The 15,849-nt window shown below is 48.0% G+C and overlaps 1 protein-coding gene across 4 annotated transcripts in view; it reads right to left on the bottom strand.

Moving 5' to 3' along the window:
* prom1a (prominin 1a) overlaps window positions 1-13,078 on the bottom strand; it is a 72,005-nt gene extending 58,927 nt beyond the window's left edge. For 3 of the 4 annotated variants that reach the window (XM_048231083.1, XM_048231082.1, XM_048231081.1), the window contains exon 1: window positions 12,458-13,077. In XM_048231083.1, the coding sequence (XP_048087040.1) occupies window positions 12,458-12,692 (235 nt within the window). In that variant the 5' untranslated portion in view covers window positions 12,693-13,077. Of the gene's footprint in view, window positions 1-12,457 lie in introns of all 4 variants that reach the window. The other variant, XM_048231080.1, reaches the window with a different exon arrangement.
* Window positions 13,079-15,849: the final 2,771 nt, after the last annotated feature.

Here is a 15,849-nt window from a genome sequence, read left to right on the forward strand (position 1 = left end):
ATTCATGTCTCCAGGCATTTGGCACCATTAAAGTTCATTATTGTAGGAACATGGTGTGATGTGTGATGTATGACATGAAGCAGTAACACTCCATTGCACTAATATTAATACTAAAAATAATTTAGATATTAAAATCCTATACCAAATAAGACTCTAATGACATATTACAATTATAGCCTAATGACATTTTACACAAAAAAGTCGAATCCTCGTCTCAATTTCCGAGTCTGCATGGTCTGAATGTAGTCCGAGTCCAAGTTCGAGTCATTCAGTGCTCAAGTCCAAGTCAAGTCACGAGTCTCTAAATGTAGCTCATGACTCTGACTAGTACTACAACACTGCCTTGTTGTCATGCACTCTATAAATGCCAACTATAAGGTGAATGTACAATAACGCAATACTAAGCACTGTAATGCCCTCCGGTATACAGCACCAGTTGTACATTGTGAAGATCATATTTCACAAAAAGAGCTTTTGACCGTTTTACTGTAACAGTTAGGCACCATTCTCACTGTCTGGCCAGAGATTCTCTCACAGACATTTAGCTGCACAGCATGACTAAAACACCCCCTACACACACACACACACACACATACACACACACACAAACACACACACACACACCAAAACAGCCCAACCCATCAAACTCTGGGGGGCCTTTTATTTAGTAATGAAATAGAAACATAATAAAACCCACAGCCAGCTTCTGCCCAGCTGTAGTGAATAAGGTGATGATTTTCTACCTCCTCTCTTTGCGTCATTGATTTTGTTCAGCAGGCCTTCTCTTCACAGGCCTCCTCAGAGAGACATTACCATAACTCCTGCAGCTTTACACCCTTAATAATGCTAATCAGGTGTTGGCTGGTGTGGGTAGACAGAAGCACAAAACACCCACACACTTGTGCACACACGCACCACACACACACACACACACACACACCAAAAAGCGTCTCTCCCGCCCATACATAAATACACACACAGAAATGACAAAAACAGTAAGCTTTTTTTCACCTTGTCTTGAATTATAGAAACACAGAGGCTTTTCATAAGTCACCAGGCTTTCAGTGCAGCAGCACCCCCCCCACCCCACCACACACACACACACACACACACACACACACATACACACACACCATCCCTACCATCCCTTTCACTGTAGTCACACAGTTCCTTCACATCCAGACAACAAAAGACCACCCAAACCCACACTCCTTCTTTTGGGTGCACTGGGAATAACACAATTTAATGTCATAAAAAAAGCACTTTTGCGTGTCATAAAAACAACACTGTGACGTGTTGAATGTTGGAATACGGGAAGTGTAACATTGTCTCAGCACTGGTGTGGATTATGCACAGATACACCGCAGAAGCGCTCATTTTAATAGTGAGCAAGTTAAATTAACGCTGATCATTGATTTCGCTGCCTGCTGTGATTTGGGTGTCTCTATCTGGAAGGACTGGAAGCTGCTCTCACAGTCATCACTATTTCTCCCACTTCACTCCTGGCACAGAGGAGCGGGTGAGCGGGTGAACCGACTCCTCCTCAGCCAGGCCCAACACCCCTCTAGTGCCAGGATGGGGCCCCCAGGGGCCAGAGCGGGGTGGGGTGGGGTGGGGTGGGGTGGGTGGGGAGTGGGGGAGTGGGGTGGCGAATATAACGGGTCTGTGTGAAACATGTCAGCGGGAGATCGGTCGTGGCAGCCTGTACGCTTGTGTGGCTCCACCAAATGAGCGTCAAAGTAACCAATGTGACAGAGTGGGGCGAGGCTTTATGTGCAGGGTGCTGTGGCTATAAATAGCAGGCTAGCAGTGCGTCCAAACAGTACACACGCAATCATCAAACAGCATGTAAGCAGCCATGAGTATTTATTTGGCTAATGTCATGATCTTTGCAATTTCCCAATTAAGTTCCGTGGTGATTTTGGTATCTTACTGTATCTATGTGTGTTTTCTGTGATATTTTTCTTACTGTATTACAGCAGAACTACACAGAAAAAAATATTTTTATATATGATTTCCTCTTTAATCATATCACAGATATCGAATACACAGGCTACAGTTTCAGTCATTAGCACAGGGCTTACAGTGTCCATGAAACTCTCAAGGAAAAACACATGGCCTCTCCACTAAGCCATTTACTCTCCTTGCGTCCACACAGAACGGTCTAGAAGGAAATGCAAAGGATTGCACAGTGTTAATCAGGCTGGGGCTATTGTCCCTTTCATGCTGACCGGGGCAGAAAGGAGGGGCAGGAGGGGGCATTAGGGTGTTTATCTCTCTCTCTCTCTCACACACACACACACACACACACACACACACACACACACCACTCACTCAATCTTGACAGGTGAACAAAATCTCAGATTACTGTCAGCTTAAACCTGGCAGCTATAACTATGGTGACCAGACAGACAGACAGTCAGATTGTGATAAATACTGCGGGTGGGGGAGGGGTATCGATTGTACACACACACACACACACACACACACACACACACACACACACACACCATGCGCCGGAGGTAAGACTCAGAGAGCTGTGTCATCAACTCCCATAGGAAAACAGCACAGCGAGGGCAGGCGGGTGTATGTATGCATGTGTGTGTGTGTGTGTGTGTGTATGTGGGGTGTGCACTGAATGTAGATGTGCAGCGCCACAACCACTGAGCCTCGGTCTCCTAGCGCCACAACCACTGAGCCTCGGTCTCCTAGCTGCAGGAGACCTGTGCACGGGAGAAACGCATCGCAGCTCTGCTGTGGGAGCCAGTGTCATGCTGTGTCTCTCTGACTCATCATATTAAGTACTGAGGCCCATTTCGCAGCACACATATGTAAACAGACATTATCAAGGGTCTCTACATTTAATGTGCGGGGGTCTTAAGGAAGGGGGCACTTGGCATTTAGGGCCGTGACGAAACAACCTGTAATGTCACTGGCAGTGGTGGCCATGAGGAATGCGTGGAACGGCAGCACTGGGGATATAAACTGGACTCAGATGGGGCGCTCTGACAGGCTAGTCCACTTTCTGCGTCTGTCTGGCACATCCTCTGGAGCTACAAGCCGCCTGGTTGCCCAGACACACACAAACACACACAACCAACACACACACACACACACACAAGCAAGACACACACACACACACACACACACACACAGACACACGCTTCAGCTGACAGACTCTCTGAAGCTCTGTGAGGCAGCAGCAGGATTAATGAGAGCTGTTGCAGGAGCTTCAGTGATGAAGCATGAGGTGCAGTTTGGGTGTTGTGGGCAGTGTGTTGGTGATATGGCACGGCAGTGCATGGCTTAGTGTGGAGGGGGCAGTGTGTTGGTGATATGGCACGGCAGGGCATGGCTTAGCGTGGAGGGGGCAGTGGGTTGGTGATATGGCATGGCAGGGCATGGCTTAGGATGGAGGGGGCAGTGTGTTGGTGATATGGCACGGCAGGGCATGGCTTAGTGTGGAGGGGGCAGTGGGTTGGTGATATGGCACGGCAGGGCATGGCTTAGGGTGTTGTGCCATAATCCAGAGGTGACACTGCTCAGTAACAGGTGCTGGGCATTACATGGTGTCTCTGTACTGGGACATGGCAGCCCCTAGTGGCACATGGCAGATAGATACACAAGTCACACACACATACGCTAGATAGATACGCAAGTTACACACACACATGCTAGATAGATACACAAGTCACACACACACACGCTAGATAGATACACAAGTTACACACACATGCCAGAGGAACAAGGAATCACCAACTCATGTCTTAACCCTTCTTTGCACCTCACTCCCTTCCTATCACACAGCTCTCTTTCTGTCCTCTCTCTCTATCCCTCTATCCTTCTCTTCCTCTTTTTTGATTTATATTATCATTACTTCTTCCCTTGTCTACATTCTCTACACCCCCCCCCCCACTTCCCCAACCACTCTCTCTTTTTTCTCTCTATCACTTTTTCAGCCAAATGCTCATTATCTCCTTCTCTTTTCTCTCCTCCTTTCTTTCCTCCTTTCTCTCTGCACCCCCTCTTCTCTCCATCTCTGTCTTCTTCACTTGCTGCTTCTCTTCCTGCTCTTCTGACCCACATGCATGGGGCCTGGGCAGGATGGACTCAAGACCCAGTGGGCATGGTCGTCAGTGCGGGCACGGGCAGTGCCCTCCTAACACACTGGCACAGTGTGTTCCAGATCTCACTGCTCACTCACTCTGACACTGTGGTGCCATTCTAAGATTACCTGGAGCCAAGCCTGAGAGAGTTGCCACCTCAGTGCCCTCTCCCTTAAAACTGCTGCTTCTCCACTCATAAACACATACACACACACACACACACACACACACACACACACACACACACACACACACACACACACACCACATAAACATTCATACACACACACACAAACACACACACACACACACACACACACACACACACACACACACACACCACATAAACATTCATACACACACACACACAAACACACACACACACACACACACACAATCAACACAACATGTTGAACTCCATGATAGGGCTACATAGCAGAGCAAGTAGTTTCTCTTTCAAGGGCATTTTGAAGTGACCATTGTTTGCGACAGTGTATGTGGGCAGACAGACTTTCTTGGTGAGTTAAAGAGAGCTGGTGTGTGTGTGTGTGTGAGTGGGGCTGAGGTGGTCAGTGGCTCTGGCACACACTGGCCAATGTGGATCGGAGGGCCTGAATGGGCACTGCTGCCACAATGAGCTGCGTTGCGTAATGGCCGGGCATTCTGGGATGGCTGCTCCTTTCAGCAGTCACCGGGTTCCGGGCTTTTTTGTTTTCTCACTCGGAGGAGAAATTCAACCCACACAGCCAGGGAGAGGGAGACAGAGAGAGAGAGAGACATGAGAGAGACAGAGACACAGAGAGAGAGAGAGAGAGAGAGAGGTGGGGGGAGAAAGCGAGACTCTATGGATGTGTGAGTGTGTATATGTGAGTGTGTGTGTGTATGTGTGTGTGTGTCTGAGAGTCTGTGTCTGTGTGAGACTGTGTGTGAAAAAGAGACAGAAAAAGAAAAGAAAGAAGAAAAAGTGTGATGTTCAGCAAATAAGGAGACGACTGAGAGAGAGAGAGAGAGAGAGAGAGAGAGAGCAAGAGAGAGAGGGAGAGAGAGAGAGAGAGAGAGAGAGAGAGAGGGAGAGAGGGCAAGAGAGAGAGAGGGCAAGAGAGAGGCCAGACAGGAAGAGAGAGAGTGAGGGAGGGACTACCGACCGAGTGAACGAGCGAGAGAGAAAAACAGCAGGTCACCGAGGCCGCTCTAACAGCTGTTTCATTCAGGAGCAGCTTTTTGGCTGCATCCCCGTACCCATCACCCCCACACACACACACACACACACACACACACACACACACACACATACACACACACACACCACCACCGCCACTACTCCCCTGGCAACAACATACCTGCTGGGTTTCCATCAGGAATCCCATAATACCACACTGCTGTGGTACAAACTGTGGTAACCGTGGCACAAAAAATACTTTGTCCTGGGGTTTGGAATGCAAATGGAACGGTCACAAAGACAGCAGGAGAAGCCTATAGAGCAGGGGTGGCGAACCTCTGTGTGTGTGTGTGTGTGTGTGTGTGTGTGTGTGTGTGTGTGTGTGTGTTTGGCTCTTCATGCTGCACTGGTTAGCCACCCCTGCTAGTGATGACACCCTGGTGCTCCACTTCCAGTGCTCAGTGGTGCTTGACCAATGGGATGTCAGAGACAGTAGCAGTGGACAACAGACACTTTTCAAAACCTTGCCCCACTATGAACACATGAACACATTGGGCCCATTTGTGTCCCGTATAAAATGACTAACAGCACTCTTGATTGTGCTCTGAGACGCACAATTAATCCCCGAGACTAGAGACAAAATTATACATAGTGAGTGGACATTATGCATACTAGTGAGTGGGCATTCCTCTAGTGAGGACTCCATGCCCAGCACAAAGTCAGGTCTTAACCACTGAACCCAGGAGAATTCTTTGGGACTAGCTTTGATGAGCAGCCCTTGATTCACCCTTAATAAAGCCTTTAATACAGTATTGTGTCTTGTAGAGTAGAGTAGATTGGGTTTCATCAGCTTTAACAACGCCTTTCATACAGTATTGTGTCTTGTAGAGTACAGTAGATTGGGTTTCAAGTCCAAGGTGATTGTGAGCGGATCATGGACACATTGGTTTTGTTCTTCACAGTGCTGTGTGCATCACTTGAGTCTGAGCCGTAGTGCCTTCTGTGGAGCACTTCACCCACAGCCTCCATGCTGTCTCTCACAAAGACATACATCACTTGGACACAGGGCAGGCTATAGCAGAGGGAAGAGTGGCGGTTATCATGCTCAGTCCATACCACAGCACTGGGAGCCCTGTAACAGATGGATGTAATTGAGGACAAAATGGACTTTGGTTGCCTGAGTGACCACTACTGGTCTCTTCATTCACCTGACCATCAGTTACTCTACACCACAGTCTGGTTCTGTGATCTAATCTTTTTAAAGTGGTCCCACCAATTGGCAGCCGGCCAAGTCCACAGATAACTCATATCAGTGTGTGTGTGTGAGTGTGCGTGCGTGTGTGTGTGTGTGTGTGTGTGTGTGTGAGAGAGAGAGAGACGGTGGATTAGGGGAAGCTGGTCATGTGATGTCATATCTCATATCTGAAAATGGTTGAAAAGAAAGGAAAGAAGCAAGCGTTTCTGAGAGACCGGATCTCTGCCCTGACCTACAGCAGCGATAGCAAAACACTGACCACATCCTCCGCAAAACACGACACACACACCAATTAGTGTCTGCCACAAGCGCCTCAGTCACTAAAATGTCTGCTCCCATTACCACAAACCCTGGATCAGCTGAGCTGATAGCTCTTAATGGGTTTGCCGATGCCCAGGGCTGGATGACCTGGTCTCAGTACACAGGTGCTGATGGCAGTACTACAATTAGGAGGGACCTCACTGCAAGAAGCATTTCTTCTTCTTCTTCTTCTTCTTCTTCTTCTTCTTCCTGTCACTTGCGGAATGCTGCCAACAGGGCATGTTTGGGCTGCTGTGTCTGGATTCTCTCACACTAACTAAGCGATTTGTCTGGCTGTTGGCTTTTCTAAAGTCCTCTATTAACACTGCAAATGCACCCGCTGTGAGAACAGAAATGGAGGCGATGTAACACAAATGTAATGAGCCTGGTTTCACAAGCGCATCCCTGGGAACGAGCGATTCATTTTTCCCCCCCCTGCGTTTAGGTAGCTGACAGCAGGACAGCACGAGGCCACCGCGAGCGCCGAAGACGCCGTGCCGTCGGGAGAAGCCGATGCTCGGGGAAGTCCCCAGGCCCGATGTGTCGGCACCGCGGGCTCCAAAGTCGCAGTGCTGACAAGAGCTGGGGTGACAGCCAAGATACCAAGAAACAACACCCCCCCCCCACACACACACACACACTCATCACCACAGCAGCGCCCTCCACCCCCTCTGACATAGCCTGCACATATACAGCAGCTCTAATTCTACCGTGCTGCTGATTACATTTCCAAATGTAATCAAGAGGATTTATTATTCTGTCACAGTTTGTTAATGCTCAAAACATTTCCCTCCCTCTCTTTCTCTCGGTCTCTCTCCATCTCTCTCCTTCTCTCTCTCTCTGTCTCTATCCATCTCTCTCTCCTTCACTCTCTCTCTGTCTCTCCATCTCTCTCCTTTCTCTCTCCATCTCTCTCTCCTTCACTCTCTCTGTCTCTCTCCATCTTTCTCTCCCTGTCTCTCCATCTTTCTCTCCTTCACTCTCTCTCTCTCCATCTCTCTCTCCTTCACTCTCTCTCTCTCTGTATTTCTCTCTGCTTCACTCTCTTTGCGTCTGCATTCAGCGATGCCTGCCTGGGGCAGGGAGAGCTGACAATGGCGAGGACGAGTCTCTCAGTGAGGAGAGAAAAGGCCAGACGTGAGGGGACAAACACACTGGCAGTATGCTCCCCAGTGTGCTCCCAGAGCAGTGTGTGTGTGTGTGTGTGTGTGTGTGTGTGTGTATGTTTGTGTGTGGATGACAGATGAGATGAGACATTTTCGGTGGTGAACTACAGGGGGTCAAAGAGGAAGGGAGAAATGCTGAATCAAGAGAATCTGAAGTCTTGGCATGCATATTCATTGTATGAACCCCCATGGACGAGGTCAGCTTGGAGAAAAAGGGTAGTGGACTGAGAATGTGTGTGTGTGTGTGTGTGTGTGTGTGTGTGTGTGTGTGTGTGAGAGAGAGTCAAAGTAAATTAAGGACGTCCTCCTCCAGTGTGTCCAGTCTGTTTGTGAATGGAGTCTCTGTGTTAATGTGTAAACATGTTGGTGAGCTTCGCTGTATGTGTATTTATATGTGTGTTTGCATCTACACATCTGTGTTTGGATGTGTATGTACACTTGAGGTGTGTTTTATGTGCACATACAGTACATATATGAAACATGAATATTACTACATATGCATACATAGTCTGTGTTTGTTTGTGTGTGTGTGTGTGTTGTGTGTGTGTGTGTGTGTGTGTATATGCCCATCTATGTGTGTGTGTGTGTGTGCGTGCGTGTATGTATGTCCATCCATGTGTGTGTATATGTCCATCCTTGTGTGTGTGTGTGTGTGTGTGTGTGTGTGTGTGTGTGTGTGTGTGTGTGTGTGTGTTTGTGTGTGGGATGACAGATGAGATGAGACATTTTTGGGTGGTGAACTACAGGGGGTCAAAGAGGAAGGGAGAAATGCTGAATCAAGAGAATCCTGAAGTCTTGGCATGCATATTCATTGTGGCGAACCCACTTGGCATGGACAGAGGTCAGCTTGGAGAAAAGGGTAGTGGACTGAGAATGTGTGTGTGTGTGTGTGTGTGTGTGTGTGTGTGTGTGTGTGAGAGAGAGTCAAAGTAAATTAAGGACGTCCTCCTCCAGTGTGTCCAGTCTGTTTGTGAATGGAGTCTCTGTGTTAATGTGTAAACATGTTGGTGAGCTCGCTGTATGTGTATTTATATGTGTGCTTGCATCTGCACATCTGTGTTTGGATGTGTATGTACACTTGAGTGTGTTTTATGTGCACATACAGTACATATGAGCATGAATGTACTGCATATGCATACATGGTCTGTGTTTGTTTGTTGTGTGTGTGTGTGTGTGTGTGTGTGTGTGTGTGTGTGTGTGTGTGTATATGCCCATCTATGTGTGTGTGTGTGTGTGTGCGTGCGTGTATGTATGTCCATCCATGTGTGTGTGTATATGTCCATCCTTGTGTGTGTGTGTGTGTGTGTGTGTGTGTTTGTGTATGTATGTCCATCCATGTGTGTGTGTGTGTGTGTGTGTGTGTGCCCCACTGGCAGGCTGAGCTGAGTGTGGGCTTGAGCTCCCAGAGGACACCAGGGTGGGTGGGGGGGGGGGTGCAGGAGAGGTCAGGGCAGAGGGGGAGGCCTGCAGCTCTGCCAGGCGAGATGCCATCTGTGGATCCCCTGCTGCCTGCTGGACTCATCAAACCCAGCTGTCCTCTGCCCTGCAAAGGGGACCACAGCCCACTTTATGGGGCCGAAGAGGAGGAACGGACTAGTAAGATGGAGGGTGAAAACAGAGAACAGAGAGGTGGATGATGGTTGGCTGGCGCTCAACTGTTTTAGCAAAACCTTAGTTGCTCTACTATGATCATACCACAAACATGTGCACTGGGTGCTGGTAATTGGGCTTATTAAAATCATCTCTCTAAATGAATGACAGCAGCTTCCGGAACAACTTCCTCCTCGGTGCACCTCCAGGCCATCTCATTCATTGTGTTCAAAGGTCACAGCGTAGTGGATGGACCATCTCGGCTGAGTGGACGTCCTGCTATTTGCATAATGTTTCTTTTGCATAATTGTTGCTTTCACACCAGTGGCACACCAGTGCTACTGCTACCACTAGCAGCAGGGGCGTGGAAACCGCAATGATGCCGAGGTCACCCAGGGGCCCGGAGTCGACAGTGAACAAAGCTGACGATGACACATGAGCTCCGTCATGAGCTCCGTCACCCAGGAAACACCAGAGGGAAGGCAATTCAGGCTACACACAATGATGCATCACGCACTTGAGGCTAGAGGCTAGCACACTTTCCCCCTGTGATGGACAAACATCCACTCAAATTCTGCCGTCGTCACCAGAGGATGCCACCCTTCAGTCTAAGAGGCTGGGCACACACACACACACAGGGTGCACTGCAACGCAACGCAACGCATGGATGGCACCAATGCCAGGGTTACGGTGACATGGGTCACACACATACACCATGGAATGCTGCCACTTTGCGACACATGTAGGGCAGAAAAGAGGGGAAAGCATACACACACACACCCCACACACACCTGCCACCACCTGCATCTGCACTGCCGCATACGCACACACTACACTCTGGCCTTGATGCCTGCAGCACTGTTTCCCTGGAAACTGCTTCTAACCCACCACAAATGCAGACTCTCTCAAATCCTCAGGCAACGTTCAGGCTTCCTCCGCCTGCAGACACCTGTGGTGAGGTGAGGTTTGTTCAGGGAAGACATAGGGGGGTGTGAGGAAGGCGATGATTACACTTCTCTCTCTTCTTTTTCTCTCTCTCTCTCTCTCTCCTGCGCAAACAACCACCTCCATTTCAAAAAGCGATGAGCGCTTTTTTTGGAGAATATAACAGCCGCTTTGGGCACCCTTTGGGAACCCATCATAAATTAACAAGGATAAACGACCACACTGCCCTAATAATGAAAATAACTTTCTAGTGTGGAGTTAATTTTATGTAATGTAGCTTTTTTTCCCCTTTTAGTTCCCAGACAGACACTGGCAAAATGCACTCAGAACCATTTTAGCCCGACCTTTTATATGGGTGGAATGACTTCAGGGAACACTTACAATTCCAGAGCATAAAGTGAACTGAGGGTGGACAGAGGGTTCTTCAAAAGCAGAAGTAAGTGTGTGATTGCTACGGAAACCAACAGGACTCCCATTATCAATACATTATTAATACATTATCAATACATTATCAATACACTTCAGCGTGTCAGGCTGGCGCTCACTACAGCCTCTTGATTGTCACAGCCTGCCCTTCCTTTGCCTTGCAAACACAGCCTTGGCGTCAGCGAGCCATGGGCATCTGATATGATGTCATATTCAGTGGACGGTGAAATGTGTTCCGTACACAGGGGAGATGAATCACGAGGGCCTCCAATGGCCATGTGCAATATTCCCACCGCTCTGCTCCCGATGCTCAGTGGGTCCACTCCATACAAACCGCCTTGTGACTCATCCAGAGAGATGGATTATCGTTGCCCTAGTTAAATATGACAGTGGGCCTCAACTGGTTTATGTGGTCTGAAAGTAAACAATCAAGCAACTGCAGAAACCATATAATGTGGTCAGAGGCTAGGTGCAAGAGCTCTGATATTGCTAGTATGGAGGAAATAAATTAACCTCTACAAAAGGCTCAAATCTATAACATAATCATTCCTGATCACTTGCCTGCATAAGCATCTGTCTTAATCAATCTAATATTCTACCTGCATAACATGGATTAATTTAATAACAATCCCTTTAATCTAATTAATTTCCAATTAACCACTATCAGGTTGTGTCGTTCTTGCCAAGTGCAGGCTGCTTCACACTGGAACCCATTGGAAAATAAAAGCGCAGCAACATATGGCATTGCAGATTATAGGATTACTTCATTAAGAAGGTGAGTCAGAGGGCCCCCTGGCCTAATCTCTAGATTTGTCTATTGATAAGCACAGAGAGACGCAGCCCAGAGGTACGACGGGTACCCGCTCCAATGTCACCCGTGTTTAATTCGAACAGCCTACCTGTGCTTGCAGTTCAGTTTAGTGTGGGAGGCGGTCTTAGTGGTCGTAGTATGTTTTAAAATGTGCAATCCATTCTATAGTCTATAAAATATCAAACGTTTCTTGGATTTCACAGAGAATGCTTAATGCCTGTAAGAAACTCTGTGTAACGTTTTGATAGGGCGTAATTGCCCTTTATTAGTCAGTAAGACAGGGGCAGGCAACCAAGGATGAGTCATAAAATAAAGATAGAATTTAATGAGTCCCATAACTCATAAGACACAATAACTTATGCGCGATGAGCATATTATGAAGGGTTCAATGAGCACAGAACACGGTCGCACATTTCCATCACCTATAGAGAGGGAGACTGCAGCCCGTCACTGTTCATGAAAACGTGGTACAGATTTTCATGCTCTTCGTGCGAAGTGAAACGGATTTAATGACATTAGCCTACACTTGCTTCTGTGCTGCTGCCGCCGCCGCCGCCGCCGCCGCTACTGGCATGGCACACTGAGACCATCCTGTCAAGTACCGCTCGCTCAAATTCGGTTCTGGTGTTTCAGTGAAACAGTCTGTCGGTGCATGAAGCTCATCACTCCGGTATCACGTTAAAAGAGAAGTGGGCTTACCTTCAGGGAATGGATTGGGCTGGACAACGTAGAGGAAAGCATGGACCATGTGGAATAGAATCCCTATCGGCCCCGGCTCATAGTGGGCCACGGTCTCGTAAACTCCGGCTGGAACGTAGCCGAAATCCAAAGTTCTTGCTGGAGATGAGGGGCTCTCTGGTTCCGCTGCTTGGACGTCAACTTCGCCAGACGTCAACCCCCAGCATAAGAGCAGCAGTCCCGCTTTCCAAGCCATCGTTCTTGCCGGTCAGATAATATTAGCAGAGAAAAAACAAAATCCCAGGAGGAATTGGTATGCTACAAGCAAACACCTCCAACCTGTCTATGACTAGATTGCGCGTAAATTATTCTGCAAGGCAACTGGGATTAAAGAGGGGCCAAAGCACTAGGGGGTAAAGTGGTGGACGGCAGGTCTCATGTCATGCTGCCCAGCGAGGGATTCATGTGTCTCATCGCTCCCGCAATCGCCAGCTCCTCAGCGGCATAGGCAATACGCTCAGTGTGCAGCTCCTCGTCTCCCTTCGAGTCTCCGCACCGCACCGAGTAAACTGCGAGCGAGCATCTATGCTGGAGGCGCGTCTCGCAGGCTGCGTGAGCGCGCCGCGCGCCACCCCACCTCTGCTCTCTCGCAGGAGCTAGATTCCGTTGCTGGGAGAACGGTAGCGAGACCACGCGGGAAGCGCGCCCCCTAATGGTGGGAAAGGGAAGCAGCTAGAGGATCCAGCTAGAGAATCCAAATGCAAGCCTGTTGGTCAACATATTTGTTCACCATTTTCATTTAGAAATAAAGAAATACCAAGCATGTCAATGTTAGCACTATAGGCCTGTGCAACAAGAGTGAGAATGCATGTAGGCCTACATGAAAAATATGAATTACATAAAAAAAAACAGGCCTACATGAAAAAATAGAATTACAAACTGAACATGTCGATTCCTTCCTTCCTGAACAGACGGGTGGGCGATGAGCTCTCCGCTCTCAGACTGATATCTAGACCAGGGTTCACAGTAGGAGGCTAAAATGTTTTCCATCTACATGTGTAGGCCTAATTAACAGCTAAGAAGCACAAACTCTGCACCTCCTCTGCATGGTGGTGGAAGAATGTGACTTGATATTAAATAGTGGCACACTGGCCACACTGGGACAGCAGAGTTATTATTAGATGTCATCATAGCATCAAAGAATTGTCACAGCAGTTGCCAATGAAGGTGATAAAACGACCCTGTTACATAACTGGCCATTCTGATGGCTTCCTCCCTGCTATGGTATCTGCCAGCCAGTCAGGGTACCAAGTCATTTCAGAATTTGAGTGACTCATTCCCTGTTGGTGTTTTGTGGTGCCAAAAGCATAGTTCATATGTCAATTGTGTGAAACAATCCTCATTAGGAAAACTAACGTTTATTTTTATAGTCAATTAATCTGTCTATTATTTCCTCGATTAATTGAGTAGTAATGGATAACAGGCCAGGGAATGGTAAAAAAAAAATGTCGATGAGCATTTTCCCCTAAGTGCAAGAATAAGCCCTCAAAAGCCTTGTTTACTCCACAGGCCAAATGCACTTAGTTTACCGTCACAGAGGAGTAGGAAAAGCATTTTGGACATTAGGCTTAAGGAGGTCAAATCAGAGAATTTTGAGGTAATTTCCTTAACAAAAGATAAACCAATCAATGATTACCAAGACAGATGCCAATTAATTCAATAATCAACAACTAATCGATTAATCAATGAATTGTTGCAATCAGATTAATTTATTAATTGTCGATCAGTTAGTCAGATGTGTTGTGTCAATTTGTATTCCTGTGCTCCCCATCAAGGCATCATTCTTTTTTTCTCGTTTCTGTCACAGATTAAACAATGCAGCAAAGACTGCCAGTGTGGCAGAATGTTTTGTGAACAGGGGTCAATGAGACCGCAGCCTAAACTAACGGTCGCACATCAGAGACTGTGTTTGGACAAGACTGCTATCAGCCGTCTGTATCACCCTGCACAGCAACCCTGCATAGTTTGTTGAATGAACTAACTTTGTATGTGACTGGAGACCATGATTGATCTAACAGAGAAAAGAAGCCCATACAGTGTGATGGAACATGGGCAGTGATCACCCAAACGCAACCACACGATTGCACATGCGCGACTACTATGAGGGAGTAACCAGAGTAGCCTAGTGTATGTATGTAAAACCAGAGCTCTACTAAAGGGGCATAGCTATGACATGTGTATGAGTGAGGTTACAGATGGAGTGATGAAGAGAGACAGAGGAGGAAAAGAAGGAGGGTAGAGGAGGAAAAGAAGGAGAGAACAGAGGAAGAAAAGGAGGAGAGAGCAGAGGAGGAAAAGGAGGAGCAGGAGGAGGAAGAAAAGGAGGAGAGAGCAGAGGAGGAAAGGGGGAGAGAGCAGAGGAGGAAAGGAGGAGAGAGCAGAGGAGGAAAAGGAGGAGCAGGAGGAGGAAGAAAAGGAGGAGAGAGCAGAGGAGGAAAGGGGGAGAGAGCAGAGGAGGAAAAGGAGGAGAGAGCAGAGGAGGAAAGGGGGAGAGAGCAGAGGAGGAAAAGGAGGAGCAGGAGGAGGAAGAAAAGGAGGAGAGAGCAGAGGAGGAAAGGGGGAGAGAGCAGAGGGAGGAAAGGAGGAGAGAGCAGAGGAGGAAGGGGGAGAGAGCAGAGGAGGAAAAGGAGGAGCAGGAGGAGGAAGAAAAGGAGGAGAGAGCAGAGGAGGAAAAGGAGGAGAGAGCAGAGGAGGAAAAGGAGGAGAGCAGAGGAAGAAAAGGAGGAGAGATAGCAGAGGAAAGGGGGAGAGAGTAGAGGGGGACAAGAGAGAGACAGGTGTAGATGGAGTGTTTCCACCTGTGAAACAACTGAGACAATACGCAGGACGCAGGACTAAGTGAGTCACTAAGAGGACTCTTTCCAACTGAGACAATACGCAGCACTAAGTGAGTCACTAAGAGGACTCTTTCCAACTGAGACAATATGCAGGACGCAGGACTAAGTGAGACTACGAGGACTCTTTCCAACTGAGACAATACGCAGCACTAAGTGAGTCACTAAGAGGACTCTTTCCAACTGAGACAATATGCAGGACTAAGTGAGTCTCTAAGAGGACTCTTTCTAACTGAGACAATATGCAGCACTAAGTGAGTCACTGGGTAGCTCCCGCTAGACTGCCTGAACACTTCCTGGAAGCTGAACCAGTGAGGAGTGCTGAAGGACACAGGGCAAGGAGGGCTAAGGAGCTTAGCGATTAGCCACCTGAAGGACCTGGAGGTGTGTATGTGCATGTGCGTGTGTGTGTTTGTCAGTGTGTGCTTGCGTGAAGTGGAAGTGGGAGTGTAAGGCGGGGGGCTTTGGCTCTGAGGATGGATGGGTTTACGACACCTTCTCTACATGAGTCACTGGACT

Source organism: Alosa alosa, chromosome 21 (assembly GCF_017589495.1).
Source record: "Alosa alosa isolate M-15738 ecotype Scorff River chromosome 21, AALO_Geno_1.1, whole genome shotgun sequence".
In the NCBI taxonomy this organism is placed as follows: Eukaryota; Metazoa; Chordata; class Actinopteri; order Clupeiformes; family Clupeidae; genus Alosa; species Alosa alosa.